A 16,255-nucleotide genomic window follows, 5' to 3' on the forward strand; every position below is an offset into this window, starting at 1 on the left:
ATTGTGAAATTTTTTTGTTCTAGTTCTGTGAAAAATGCTAGTGGTAGTTTGATAGGGATTGCATTGAATCTGTAGATTGCTTTGGGTAGTAGAGTCATTTTCACAGTGTTGATTCTTCCAATCCAAGAACATGGTATATCTCTCCATCTATTTGTATCATCTTTAATTTCTTTCATCAGTGTCTTATAATTTTCTGCATACAGGTCTTTTGTCTCCTTAGGTAGGTTTCTTCCTAGATATTTTATTCTTTTTGTTGCAGTGGTAAATGGGAGTGTTTTCTTAATGTGACTCTCAGATTTTTCATCATTAGTGTATAAGAATGCCAGAGATTTCTGTGCATTAATTTTGTATCCTGCTACTTTACCAAATTCATTGATTAGCTCTAGTAGTTTTCTGGTAGCATCTTTAGGATTCTCTGTGTATAGTACCAGGTCATCTGCAAACAGTGACAGTTTGCTTTCTTCTTTTCCTATTTGGATTCCTTTTATTTCTTTTTCTTCTCTGATTGCTGTGGCTAGAACTTCCAAAACTATGTTGAAGAAGAGTGATGAGAGTAGGCAACCTTGTCTTGCTCCTTATCTTAGTGGAAATGGTTTCAGTTTTTCACCACTCAGGACGATGTTGGCTGTGGGTTTGTCATATATGGCCTTTATTATGTTGAGGAAAGTTCCCTCTATGCCTACTTTCTGCAGGGTTTTTATCATAAATGGGTGTTGAATTTTGTCAAAAGCTTTCTCTGCATCTATTGAGATGATCATATGGTTTTTCTCCTTCAGTTTGTTGATATGGTGTATCACGTTGATTGATTTGCGTATATTGAAGAATCCTTGCATTCCTGGGATAAACCCCACTTGATCATGGTGTATGATCCTTTTAATGTGCTGTTGGATTCTGTTTGCTAGTATTTTGTTGAGGATTTTTGCATCTATGTTCATCAGTGATATTGGCCTGTAGTTTTCTTTCTTTGTGACGTCTTTGTCTGGTTTTGGTATCAGGGTGATGGTGGCCTCATAGAATGAGTTTGGGAGTGTTCCTCCCCCTGCTATCTTTTGGAAGAGTTTGAGAAGGACAGGTGTTAGCTCTTCTCTAAATGTTTGATAGAATTCATGGCAGGCAGATTCTTAACCAGTAAGTCACCACAGAAGTCCATGAACATGTTATCAAAGTAAAGTTAAAACCTACTTTCTCTCCATTAAAGGCATTCAAAGGATAAGATTCACAATGAAGCTAATTATCAGTGCTTTGTCTTGCCATTTAGGACATTCTGAAATGATGTCATCTATTTATTCTACCAATAAATGACACAACTTTCTTCACTTTTGTGTTTTTCCCTTTCCCTTTTGAAAAGAAGTAGTGTCTTTTCCAGTCCTTTCTAATCATGGCTCAAATGCCCATTCTATAAAATGGGATATGTAAGAAAATTAAGGCAGAGGGAAAAAAAATAGGCAAGTGATAAGGAAAATTGCTCAGAAGCAAGAAGTGACAGACCACAGAGAAGTGGAAGATGTTCACCCGGAAGAAGGATTTGTCCTTGATCATCAAATAACAGATAGAAACTGAGAAGGAAACCCAGTGACATGGTAAGCTTTTCAAAATAAATATATAAAATATTATCTTTGAAGATACGAAACTGTCACATGACTCCTCCTCTGCTTCTTCCTAAATGCAGCTCTGAGTCTGTAGAAAAGTGACAGCCTCATATGTCCTCAATGATTTCTTAAAACTTATCTTTTTTAAGCACAAAATGCAAGGACAGGAGTACTTGCTTAGAATAGCTTTCCTGCTCGAGACAGGGTTCTATTTCACTGCCACATCTAATTCCCCATGTCCTCCTAGATGGACGAAGCAATTCGATTGTCTTGCACTTGGTACGAAGCAATTCAATGGTCACGCACTTGGAATAACGGCCATAAGCTAAGGAATTTATGGAGTCAGGGAATGTTCTCTTTTTCCGTCAGTACATATCAGTATTTCCCAAGGTGCTCCAGGGAACACTGGACTCGAGATGCTCTGCTAAAGCCAAACGGATGTGCACGCTCCAGCCAGGCACCTGCACCTGCCATGTGTCACCCGGGGAGATGCAGAAACATTCCCGGGCTCTGAAAGGCCTGGCAGTACAGAATGTGTTCTACTTCGCTTAAATCAGTGCTTCTTCCCATTTGGTTGACCGGTGCCTTTTAACCTCCCTTGGAACACAGTTTGGAAAACACTCACCCACGCAGATCTTAAACACTGTCTCTGGGCAGCAAATGCCTGCCGAGCTGCTGCCACTCAGCGTGGCTTACGTGACCTTCTAATAAAATAAGTGAGCTGAAGACCAGTCCAGAGAAGAAAGCGAGGCTGCCGTATAGGAGTCCAGGAGGGAGCATGATGGGAAAGGGGTGGGAAAGATCAAGTTTCTCCTCCCTCACCCCCTCATCCACCAGGAAAGATGGCAGACAGGTAAAGGGTAAATCTTGGCTTAGCCTCCCCGAAGCGCTGGCCCCTTGATAAGCTCAGTGCACAGAGAATTGAGAGCACGGATCCACGCCTCCTCTCCTGTCAGGCCCTTCGGTGCTTCTAAGGGACTTGCTTTTACAGGAGGCTCTGGAGCAACCAGAAGGCCAGTATCTTCCCTGACTTTCCCTTCCATCCCTCTTGTCACTGCCCACAGCCTGGCATAACACCTTTCCTGAGGGGCCTGGGGGAGGGATTGCAAGGCCACCTGTGCATTTTTTCCTTTTCAAAGCAACCATTTGTATTAAAGATCACTGCCCTCCTGGCCTCCGACAGGTCTCAGAATCACTGTCTCCAAAAGCAGGGAGAAAGGCGGTGAGTGTGGGGGTTCCAGGGGCGTCTCTGGGTGCAGGTGGGGTTAAGAACCCAGAAGAATCCATCAGAGGCCTCGGAAACTTGCAGGTGGACAAGAGGAGAGAGGAGGAGAGAAGAAACAGAATCAAAGTGAAATATTTTTTTAATCGGCACAATAAAGTAAAACGGTGCTTGTGAGAGGAAAATGCTATTCTTAAAATGGCAAAAGGCAGTGTCTAAATCAAAGGAAGCAGGTGTTACAGCCCAGGTGCCCTGGTGAAAGCAGGTAGCCCGCACTTATGCTGCCACCCAACAGAGGGGCAGGTTCTATGTCACAGCAGTTAGGACAAACAGTAATTAAGTAATTAAATACATGTTAATCACCAGATACTTGATGATTTATGCGTTAATGAACAGTAATTAACCTGCAATTAGCTGTATTCCATGCATATTACCGTTGTGATGTATACTGGTAGAATATTATTTTCCCATAAATAGGAAAAGCTCCATAAAGTGGCAAGAACACTTTACTCTGCTAAGAACCATTTTGAAACTCTACACATGCTAATCTAGGTCATGTTAGCAGAAAGGTTATAAAAAAAAAAGAGATGCCCAAGAGAACCCACTATGTTTATCCTAAGTACACAGTGCAGTGGTGTTTGGTTGCACCAAAAACCTCCCCAAATCCAACAATTTACAAGACTCAGACTCTGACCAAGATGAGAATCAACTCAGTATCTTGCAGCCAAAGATGAGGGAGAAATGGACATTCTTGACAAAAGCATGGGAGGATCAGGAACAGGACAGACAGAAGGAACCCAGCCCAGCACCCCCGTTCCTGGTCCCCCCCGCCAGAGCACCTTCTCCCCAGGTGTAGGCAGAGTGCCCAGAGCACCATGATAGCAGTTCCAGGGCTAACATGCTAGAATGTTCTGGCGGGAAAGCCCTTGATTCATCCCGTTTCATCCACTGTTTCACTGAAGGATTTGTTCCCAGAACCCTTTTTCATTGCATACCTTCTGCCATCGCACCAAACACACTTAAGGAGTGCCTTAGCAGGAGAAAGCACTCAACTATTACCTGCTTCCCTTTTTTTCTGTTTTCCACAAATCTGAATCTCCATAAACTACCACCATTTATTGAGAGCCCAGCATATCCAAAATGTGTTCTTCCATTCATTTTCACACCCTGCCCTGTCTTTATATTTAGTCCCGTAATTAGGAAGGCTCAGTAAATTTAAGCTGCCCAAGCTTATACGTAAACAGGGCTCATGTTCAAATCCAATTCTGTCTGATGCAAAGCATATGTTCTTTTACTACAGTATGATGCCACTCAGTTACAAGCAATATTGTAATATGAAATCTTTTAAGACTTAATTCATCAATCTTAATTCATTAGATCAAAACTACTTTACAAAGTGTGAAAAGCATCTTATAAAGTACTATATGAATATAAAATATTTTAATATACTAGTATTTCAAGCATGTGTTCACTCTACATTAATTTTTTAGATCTCTGTCACGTATCTTGCAGCCTAAATACTAAGGGAACGTCTTGGGGAAGCAGAGTCCCTGTGCAGAGAGACAGGGTCTCTCAAAGTTTATCACCTCCTTTAAATGTCCATGTCCTATTATCTTGTCCTCAGCTTTTGGTCCCAGAAACAGCCTATTTGTATACCAAGAATGCATCATTTGGATACTGACTTTTATGAACTATGTTCATGAAAGAAAATGTCACAGGCATGCACGTACATGTGCAGAAAAAGAATTTTGTGTATTTTGCAATTAGAAATATAATAGTCACCTACAGCAGAAGCACATCCTCAGGCTAGTACAAAACTCCTGATGGAGAAATCTGTCTGGGAAATTGATTTAAAAGCAGATGGCTCCTGCATAAGTCAGGTTTTTACGAACATCAGGATATGACAGCCATTTCCTTAGTAAGGGTGTGCTCGCCCCACGGGTGCAGCGGGGAAGCCCCCATCCAGGGCAGTGCTGCCTGAACACGGGCAACTGATTTTTCCAGCTTTTTTTCTGATCACCTCCAGTTCAGCTGCCATCTTGAGCCAAGGGTGGAAATAGGATTGGTAGGTATTTTCCTTCCTCCCCACCTGTTGATACAATGTATTTTTCTCATGCCAACTGGGAACATCATTTAAGTCTTACATGGTGATTTTTAGGTCTATCTCAGTATTTGGGAAATTTCCTGCTGACATCTCTCTTGTATCGTCTACTGAGTGCCATTTATCTAATAGTTTATGTTACTATTAGGGTAATGACTTCACTATGTTTACTGCCCAGCAGATAAAGGGGAGAAAAGAGGGAAGTACAACCGTAACTATGCCTTGAAAACGTGAAAGGCTGAGGCTTGGTTAGACTCCTTAGGAATTTAATGAATGAATGCATTTTCAGTGGATCCAGATGCTTAATAAACTTTGATCACCAGTTTCTTAAACATTTAGCAACACTGGTTTAAAGAATCTCTGCAAATCCACCTTTAAACCCAGAGTATGAAACTGTCAATCACCCGGTGAACCAAAAAGCTATAATGAGAACTACATTCCAGTTGAATATGGTAAAGCAGGTACTGCTCAGCAATAATGTGAGAGAGGTCACAGTGAGGAGCAGGAGAGTTTGGGGGTGAGGGTCAGAGGCTCACAATTGGGAAGGCAAAATATTTTATTCAAAAGAGCCCGAGAAAGGAAGAATTCACTGACAATGACAATGGTCTGATATACAGGATCACCTGATTTTCAATATACAGTTGACCCTTGAACAATATGGGCTTGAACTCTGTGGGTCTACTTATATGTGGATTTTTCAATAAATACATTGGAAAATTTTTGGAGATTTGCAACAATTTGAAAAAACTCACAAACTGCATGGCCCAGATATATCGAACAAAATTAAGAAAAAGGTATGTCATGAATGCATGAAATACATGTCGATACTAGTCTCATCTTACATAGGCATAAGGTGGGTGATATTTAATACAAAATTAATAACATTTTATAGGTTTATAGGTTATAACAGTTTGTTTTCTTACTGTTTTATAACTTTGCTTTAAAAGAATTTCATTACCTTACACCTCTCTCTCTAGTAACTGAAGAAACTATCAGCCTACCATCAACAGGTAGGTGTTTTTATTAATGTAACAATGTTTCCAATACTGTATTATGAATATGACATAATACTGTGTGCCATAAAAATCTGATAACAATTCATTCATTGGTATATAGGCTAGGCTACGAAGAAGCAACTGTATGGATTGCATGAGGTGACCATAAATCAATCACACTGCTGCTTTTTTGTTATCGACGCATGAATTGTTACAACTGTAAATAATATGAGTTTACTTTTCACATTATCTTTTCATTATTGTTATCTAGTGTTAGTAATACATATAACATCTATGCTGTTTGTATCATATAAGACACTACTGATGTAGGTACTGACAGGTGATTCATCTTATAAACAGATGATGTAAACTTAATGTATCAATAAATACAGTACAGTACCATAAATGTATTTTCTCTTCCTTATGATTTTCTTAATAACATTTTCTCTTCTTTAGCTTATTTTACTGTAAGAATATAGTATATAATACACATAACACACAGAATATGTGCTAATTGACTTTTCATGTTACCGGTGAGACTTCTGGTCAACAGTGGGCTATCAGTGGTTAAGTCTGGGCAGAGTCAAAAGTTACACATGGATTTTCAACTGTGTGTGTGTTGGGGGGTCAGCACCCTTAAGCTCCACACTATTCAAGGGCCAACTGTAGTTTGATAATTCCTTTTAAAGGCCGATCTCCTGAGACTGTTGATAAATTAAATCATTCCTTTAGTTCTGACTGTTTGAGCCAGGTGTGTTCAAAGCTATTATGGGCTGAGTGCTGCGTCCCCTTCAAATTCATATGTTGAAGCCCCAACCCCCACAGTTATGGAATTGGGAGATGGAGCATCAGAGAGGTGATTATGCTTAGCTGAGGCAATGAGGGTGGAGCCCCCGTAATGGGATTAGTGCCCTTATAAAAAGAGGAAGAGAGACCAGGGCTCTCTCTGCTGCACACATGGGGAGGTCATCTGACCACACAACAAGAAGACCAGAAGGTGGCCTCCATAAGCCAGGAAGGGGGCCCTTAACAAGAACAGAATCTGAGGGCCCCTTATTTTGGATTTCTCAGCCTCCAGAGCTGAGAAATAAAGGTTTGTTGTTTAAGCCACACAGACTGTGGGCTTTTGTTTTTCTTTTTGTCACAGCAGCTCAAGCTAAGACAAAGGCAAAACAAAAATTTAAGATCTGGATTGTAGCCAGTGTCAAAACTAAATGAATGCACCAGGCTCTGGCACCACTCCTAGAGGTTTTGGGTGTGCATTGCTAAGGGGAAAGAGAAGAAGATCAGGGCAAAGGTGAGCAGGAGAGACCTTCTGATCTTGTCTAGATGCCTGGAGACCAAGGAAGAGTCCAGTGCAGGTTCCAGAGGGGAACTAGCTAGGCCTTCTCTACTGTGGGAAGGTCCCCTCCAAAAGAAGTTTCTAAAAACACTCAGCCTCTTAGCCTAGTCCATCATACACAGCCTTATGAAGCCTGCCTTAGCCAAATCCACTTCCCTTGCTTCCATTTTAATCCTACAAAAGAAGAAACTTCGTCCCAAAGGCCAAATTTTTGAATTATACCCTAATTGGTTATCAATATATTTATAAAAAAGAAGGATATTCAGTAAGTAGGACATTTTCCTTCTGCAAGAAAAACTACTTTTTAACTCTCTTTTTTGTTTTATACATAAAAACAGCACATGTACATTGGGGAAAATTTAGAATATGACAGATGACAGAAAGAAAAAATTCAAGTCACTAGCTGGGGAGATACTACTTAATATATTTATTTCACCATATAGTTTAATTATATATGTATTTATATATAATTAATACATATTAATATTATATGTATTTATATATAATTAATTCATATTAATATATATTGATACACAATACATATTAATATTATTAATACATATTAATGTATAATTAATACATATTAGTACATATATTTAATTTAAAATTGAATTTAACATACTGCTTTACGATTTTATACCAGTTTTACCCACTTAAGAAAATAAGCTGAGATACATCATGAAATGATCTTTCATAACGTTATTCTTAACGGTTGCAAAATGAATTTTTGTATTGAGGTAGCACAGATGAACTCATCCCCTATTATAAGAAATGTAATACTGTTCTTGGTGTTTCATTATTATAAATACACTGCCGTGAATATCCTTGTAGCTAACTGTTTGCTACCACTGTTCATTATTTCCTTAGGATGAACTCCTAACAGTAGATTGCTAAAATTAGACTTATTTAAATATTTAACACTTTTAAAATGTATTGCCCAAGTGCACTCTAAAAGGATTCTAACAATTTACATGTGTGCTAACAGAGCTTTTACTACCCCTTCATTTCCATTCAAGAGACGTTTAAATACCAGAAATTGTTGCAGGTATGAGGGCACAAAGATAAAACAAGCACAGAGTTTACAGCCCATTTATTACCATGATCAAATCCAGGGATAGAGGAACTGGGATTGATAAATCTCCCCTAATAAACACCAAGCCTGCAGAGTGGGTTCCTGGGTGCCGAACATGCCACTCAGATGACAAGCAGCCCTTGAGAAGACTCAGTCTTTCCTCCCTAGGTCTAGCCAAGCACCTCAATTAACCATGAGAGATGATCTTGGATACATGTTCCCGTTGGCTTTCGAGCGAGCCAAAGGAATTAAGAAAGAGAAAAGCAAAATACTGCAATTCTCTTAATGCACCCGCTTAGCTTGAAATTAAGTGAGTTCTTAATGTGAAGTTATTTTCAAAGAGGCTGTGGACAAAAGGAGAAAGCACACAGAACGCCACCGTCACTAATTTCCCACCTTTGACGCCAAGTCGGGATGCTCTTGGGGCACAGGCCCTCTCCGAGAGGACGGACAGACCAGCGGGACCTCCTTGGTACCACTTTCTAACCGCTTCTGGCCTGTACCCTTCATTTCCTTTAAGTGCCCACTCCAGGTGGGTAATGTGGTCCCAACAGAACATCCCACAGAGCAGCTCCTCCATGACAAGGACTCGGTCTACATGCCATTTTCTTCCCATTGCTGATGGGGTGGGAGCAGGGCCCTGCATCTCACCAGCTGACCTCCACTCGGCCTCACTTCCTAATGACCCATGATTCCTGAAATCGACTCATGGAAAAAGAGGCTTTTTCTTCTACCATCAAGTGCTCTGTCTCCCTGGGTCACATGTGGCTACTTAACATAGAAAGTAAAACATCCTTGCAGTCAGCATTTCCTGCCCTACTGCAGATGGCTGCTTTTATTTTCTTAAATAGATATATATGTAAACAAGTTTGAATGGTGCATTTTACTCATTTCTCAAAGTAATGTAAAAACAAAGTCTTAATACACTCCCTATCCACGAGTATAAGCTTTCCTCACTTTGGTCTAAAAATACCAACACTTCTAATACATTCTCTGATTAAACTAATATAAAACTGATTTATATTTGCAGAAGTTAGAGGATGCATCAAAACAGGAAATGAAAAATAACGGGCATACCTGATAAAAGTTAGGCCAGAAAGTACTGATGGCCAGCTCTGCCCTGTTCCATGTACGGTTTGGGTCTCCAGATATATTCCAAATAGGGTTCCCCAAAGGCCCGTTATTGACCTTCACGTAGACATTGAGTAACCCGGGAGCAGAATTACTCTTGCTGGATACAAAGTAGTGAAAATCAATGCAGTGGGTGTCATTTTCTTTGAGCTGAGGTAAGAGGAGGTGGGCTCTCTGTCCCTCAGATCTCCCAGACGTGTTCACCAACATGAAGGAGCCTGTGAAAAGAAAATCAAAGGACGGTCACAACTGGAAACACTACTTCCTGCTCATACCTGAAAAGTCACCACCATTTCCATGGGTCGACACTGCAGTTCCACACATCTGACCTTGGCTTTGAAAGTCCCACCTCTTTCACACCTTTTCATCCCCAAAGTGCTCTCAAGGTCAGTGGGGATGGCAAATTCCCTTGATGTCACTGCAATTAGTTTCCTAAATAATAGGTATATGCATGGTTTGCAGATCTGTACTGGTCGATCTGGTGGTCACTAGCCACATGGAGTTTTTTTTTTATTAATTAAAATTCTATAATATTGAGTCATATTTTAGATTCCACATATAAGTGATATCACATGGTATTTGTCTTTGTCCTTCTGACTTACTTCACTTAGTATGATAATCTCTAGGTCCATCCATGTAGCTTCAAATGCCATTATTTTGTTCTTTTTTATGGCTGAGTAATATTCCATTGTGTGAGTGTGTATGTGTGTGTGTGTGTGTGTATATACATAAAATATATTATTATATATACATCACATCTTCTTTATTCATCTGTCAATGGACATTTAGGTTGTTTCCATGTCTTGGATATTGTGAATAGTGCTACTATGAACATAGGGGTGCATGTATTTTTTTGAATTATAGTTTTGTCCTGATATATGCCCAGGAGTGGAATTGCTGGAGCATATGGAGGAGGGTTGGACTGGGAACTTGGGGTTGGTAGATGAAAATTATTACATATGGAATGGATAACAACAAGGTCCTACTGTATAGCACAGGGAACTATATTCAAAATCCTGGGATAAACCATCATGGAAAAGAATATGAGAAAGAATATACATATGGATAACTGAGGCACTTTGCTGTATAGCAGAAATTAACACAACACTGTAAATCAACTAGACTTCAATTTTTTAAAAAAGATGAATTAAAAAAAATTCAGCACCTGAATTAAAAATAAAAAGTTCTGTAATATTGAAAGTGTAGGTCCTCAGCCCCAGGAACCACATTTCAAGCGCTCAATAGCCACATGGGGCCAGTTGCTACCATACTGGGCTGCACAGATATTGAACTTTTCCATCATCTCTAAACAACACTATTCTACAATGGTACCACCACTGAGTAATCACAGACATTCTGAGATTCTCATATAATCTAGAGAAAGGGAACAGATTGTTCTGGTTTGTGGAATCTTAGAAAATTGGCCTGATGATGCTCCTTGTCATCAATATAACATGATTTTCTTGCAGCTCAGCACCCATCCCCCCACTACTGTCACAACTGGCTTCTCCTTGACTAGGGGTGTTCTCATAATGGGGGGATGACGGAGTTTACCGATCAATGGTTGTGCCCATGGGGGACAGTCGTTCACAGAAGTCTTTGTGAGCTCCTTGTTTTCAACTTTTCATCCAGGGCACTAACCCACCCATGAGTGCTGAAGAGTTTCCAGATGGATTCAAGCTTCCCAGATACCCTGACCTTGGGAAAGGTCACTTGGACCTTCCCCATGCCTAAGATCACCAGAAATAGCAACTAAAATAAATATATGAATTTTATATATCACATAAAGAAAGGTAAATCAAAATGTTCTAAGATGAATGGGAAAACAGGTCATCACAAGCCTTCTTTAGCAGAGAGGAAAAAATGTATGGAAATTCTGAGGGGGAAGTACAACTAAATTTGGAAAATAAAGGTTAAAAAAAATACTACTCAGGGTGGTTGGACTCATGGTTTCTACGACATGAAGAGACTATTACCCTCAGTTGAGCATTCCTTTAAAAACGTCCCTCATTGTGAACCATAATTTTCAAGGAGGTGTGTGTATGCACGTTTGTGGGTATATATGTTTTAGTAAACACCCACACATATCTATAAAGATACATACACAATCTTAGAAAAAGTGTGGAAATTTTCTCTCATCTACAAGCTGTGATTTCCTAAACAGCAAAATGAGAAGACTACTTTTCCCAGGGAATTATCAGGAGGACTAAATAAAAACCAGGAATGTAGATATATCCTTTATAAATTAATAGACTATTGTTAAAGGATCAATATTACAAAATGTTTGCTTCTGGCTATTATCTCTCAGGGCCCCTTCATGAGATGAGCTAGTGTTAATGCCATGTAAGAAAAATAGGAACTGAGTCACAGAGAGATGAGGATGCATCTTATCCAGGCTTTAGGATGAGTCAGTGGTGAAATCAGAACTTGGAGCCTCAGGGTTTCCAGCCCGTTACTCATCCTGTTACACTCCAATAACTCCACATTTCTTCATGCGCCATTTGAGAACATATGGAGAAAACCCTTTCATGACAGTGAAGGAAAATTATGGGAGCTATCTGAAAATACAGCAATTTTTCAAGAGATGAATGTTACTCACCTGGAAATATGAAAGTCAAGCCACAAGGGAAGGGTTATTGTGGAACATATATTTCAGTAATAAGGAAGAACTGCAAATGTGATTTAAGAAAGAGTTGGGGACAGAGAGAGGGATTTTGTGACAAGAGAATATCACTGCAGTGATTTGGGTTAGCTATGCTCTACAAAATGTGAAAAAAAAAGCTCTTCAAAATACACAGGGTCGACCAACCCCATCACAAATTGAAAGAGGGCAGTTGGTGTTTATAACACGAGTTAAAAATTGTACTTTGTCACTCGTAGTAAAATATAAGTGTATTTATTCCAAATTCAGTCATTTGGGGCTCTGGCATCTGCAACATAGTTGCAATGTAGAATATTCCCTGATGGGGCTAAGGCATGATTCGGCCTTGAAGCCAACTCTGAATCACCAAAAGCTGTAGTATTGTCACTCTGCCAAGAATATTACTTCTTGGAGTGTTTCCATCACTTAAACTTGGGCGACCAGAGACGGTAAATATGGCAATATGCATAGGAGAGCAAAAGTAGGTTTTCTGCATCCTGGAAAGTCTAGTTTGGATGACTGGATGAATAATCTCTTTTCACACGTTGGTATAAACCGGGTAACATCCTACCATAGTTGTTTGGAAAATCACTGGGTTTCCCTAAAATACTATTTTCCCCAACTACACAGCCTATCCTTCAATATTTACTCATTAAGCTTCATTCGAGGACAAAATACTAATTTTTATCTTGAGGTCAAGGTGAAACTCAGGTATTTTAAGTTGCAAACACTTAAATGATCCTGATTTTAACACTTTCTCCTTTTTTTCCCCCTTTCAAACCAGAATACAGTCTATCCTGTTACAAGGCATGTTGCTGCAATGCAGATTAGCTAACAAGATTAGCAAATAGGGGAGTGACATCCATATAACACTAGAGTCCCTTTGGACCATGTGCAATTTTTTGCAGGACATTAATGTTGTAGAGCAATCAAGGCAAATTTTCTCTCCAATAAAGGGCTACGTGATGGCCTTTCGACAAAGGTGAAACTCCTGCAGAAGGGCCTTCGCTTAGGGTCAAAAGTGGCAAGAAGTTTAGTGACTCTACAGAGCCATTCCTCTTCCCGCTCTGTGAGGCTGTCTGGGAAACTGCAAGACCAGATGAAGAAGGTGTGAAGCTTCTGCTCCCCTCCTGAGTTTAGAGAGGAAAGCACACTGACGGATGGAGATGATGAACCCGGATCATATATTTCAGCTGGCAGAGACTAGTCTCTATCAGAAGGGAATGACTGACTCCGAGGCCCCCTCTGGTGAGAAGGAGGAAGTGGAAGCCCTCAGGCACAGGGCGAAGGATGGGCTCACAGGGATTCTAAGTGCCAGGCGGAAGTCAATGAGGCCAGGGTTTTTATTAGGGCTGTGACTGTTTCGTTGGTCCTCTGGCTACAAAGCTGTGTAGATTTTGAATAGTCAGCTCCATTTTTCTTACAAGATCTAGCATTTCGGTGCATGGTTTTGTGCAATAGTCAAAGGGTTTCCAAGGTCAGGTGTGTGGCGCTGGTTGAAACACCTGCGCTACCTGAACCGTCTTCCTACCTCACTGGTTCTGCCCTCTGGAGCTGCTGCTCCATCTAGACTGTCTGCTCGGTCACAGGCAAAGGTCCTGCTTCTAAACAGTCCAGAAACCAATGAGCAGCTCGTCAACACACGGTATTCTTTTTACTGAGGTACAGCTTATTATATAAGTTACAGGTGTACAATAGAGTGATTCACAACTTCTAAAGGTTATACTCCATTTACAGTTATTGTAAAATATTGGCTCTATTCCCTGTGTTGTACAATATATCCTTGTAGCTTATTTTATACCTTATAGTTTGTATCTCTTAATTCCGTCCCCTCCTTTCACTTCCCCCTTTCCCCCTCCCCCCAGTAATCACCAGTTTATTTTCTGTATCTGTGAGTCTTGCTTCTTTTTTGTTATATTCTGTTGTATTTTTTTAGATTCCATATATAAGTGACATCAACAGTATTTGTCTTTCTCTAATGCACACTATATTTTAGAGAAAAAGTCTCTCTTTACTGAGCACCTGTTCCCTGGGGTATAGTCCCCTGAGAAGTGTCGCTCACCTGGTATTTCTGTGTAGCTTCACAATGAACGATTAATGCATATACAGGCATTTAGGACAGTGTTTGCCATATAGCACAGGCTCAAAAATTATTGGTGATTATCACTACGATTACTATGCTGCTTCATACCTCCTAATGCCTGCTTCTCTAAATTACCTGTAATTCTTCAGCATTTAGCTCTGTATATTTATTTCTGCCTGCCTGTCCACAACCCTCCTGGTCCTATCCTTTTTCACCTAAAATGGGAATGTTTAAGTTCCCTGTCTTTATGGGAGAGGAACATAAGCACTGAAGTTTTACAAAACCTTCAACTCGATCCATCTTGCCCCTACATTTAAGCTTTGGGAAGGAGATCTTTACTTCTGCATGTGGTCACGAGGACTTATCACATGGTTTGAAGTATAGAATATGATATTTCAACCGGCACTCGTACTTCCTGGCAGTGCTGCACTATTGTCCTATGCTGAATGTACAGAAGAAAGTGTGAACATTTATGTTTAGCATCCTTTAGCAACTTGGAATCCTGGGGTAAATTCTCAGTTATGTCTAAAGGGATAGCAGGTGAGGTGCCTTTTAATTGTTTGAATTTATCACCTACCTACTATGCAAGGAAAGTCAACATCATAGCTGATGTTTAAAGAATTAAAAGCATTTCTATTCAATTCTAGACTATCACGTCTGCTTTGCTAAATGTCCCTATATGGCTGAATGTTTAATTTTCACCTTCAAGTTCAATGTTTGTACTGTGAAGAAATGCATTTCCAAAGAGTAATTGGGTCCCCCTTTTTGATACATCTTTACCTCAGTTGTTTTCCCTACAGAAAATACTCCAACTGGGCAAATAAATAAAAGAAATCAGAATTCAAATTAACATTGAAATTCTGTTTCTGTTCAGATAACAAACACCCTTAAGTCACCCAGTACAGAAGCGGAGAGAACATAACACTGCAGGTAAATGGAAAGATCTCCACGGAATGGAGCTGGCCTCAAAAGGGGCCGTCTCTACAGGCAGACTTGGAAGGTCTTTAAGAATACTTATTTTGGTTTCTCTGAAAAGGAGAACTCTGTTATGAGAACATGTGATGTTCGTATTCTTGAATCTTTGGGTGAATTAAATTGAGCTTAATCATATCCATTGGCAAATGCATTTGATGAGGCCATCTCCCATCACTGCTGGTGACGGTGGCAATAACGACATATAATTAGCTATTCCTTCTAACCCATCATCAAAATTTGCATTGGTGTTAGAGCCTCCAGGTTTTTAAAGGCTGAGGAAACTGCAAGAATTCTCCTCCAGCATTTGAGAAACTTTGTGCACACAACAAATGCCGCAGGAAGAGAGAATTGTGGGTGTTGTTCAATACCTTTGCTGACAGAGAAGCAGCATTTTATGAAGTTTAAAGCCATTACAACTTTCACTATTTAAGCCTCTTAGTTTCAGTAAAAGCACACAGATCATTGGCTCTTCTCTCCCTTTGGCTGTTTTGTCTAAAGTTTCCCCTCTACCGCCATGCCTTCAAATCAGTGGACTGAAGATCCAAAAGCTACATAAATAGTTTACAAGTTCCATCTTTGCTAGCATAGATCCAGAATCTGGGCTACAGGGCCACTCATTCTCCCTCTGACCCGTCAGATACGCCGGTTGTAACAATTCAGTTATCTAGAGCAGTGCCTCTGAAACCACTGATGATGAAGGACTAGCTTTGTAATTTTCTGCTGCAGCTCAGATCGAGTTTATGTAAAATACAATGAACATGATTTCTAGAAAAAAGGAAATAAAAAGACATGTAAAATGCAAGCCCAAATTTGTTAGCTTAAATAAACATAAAATTACTCTGTTAGGGCTTCCCTGGTGGCACAGTGGTTGAGAATCTGCCTGTTAATGCAGGGGACACGGGTTCGAGCCCTGGTCTGGGAGGATCCCACATGCCGCGGAGCAACCGGGCCCGTGAGCCACAACTACTGAGCCTGCGCATCTGGAGCCTGTGCTCCACAACAAAAGAGGCCGCAATAGTGAGAGGCCCGCGCACCACGATGAAGAGTGGCCCCCGCTTGCCACAACTGGAGAAAGCCCTCGCACAGAAACGGAGACCCAACACA

The 16,255-nt window shown here is 40.3% G+C and overlaps 1 protein-coding gene across 5 annotated transcripts in view; it reads right to left on the minus strand.

The window, feature by feature from the left end:
• Positions 1 to 16,255, minus strand: part of PTPRM (protein tyrosine phosphatase receptor type M) — an 805,568-nt gene that overhangs the window by 496,165 nt on the left and 293,148 nt on the right. For all 5 annotated transcript variants that reach the window (XM_028480386.1, XM_028480385.1, XM_028480384.1 and 2 more), the window contains exon 3: positions 9,399 to 9,670. In XM_028480386.1, the coding sequence (XP_028336187.1) occupies positions 9,399 to 9,670 (272 nt within the window). The remainder of the gene's footprint in view (positions 1 to 9,398; positions 9,671 to 16,255) is intronic.

Source organism: Physeter macrocephalus, chromosome 19 (genome assembly GCF_002837175.3).
Source record: "Physeter macrocephalus isolate SW-GA chromosome 19, ASM283717v5, whole genome shotgun sequence".
Classification (NCBI taxonomy): Eukaryota; Metazoa; Chordata; class Mammalia; order Artiodactyla; family Physeteridae; genus Physeter; species Physeter macrocephalus.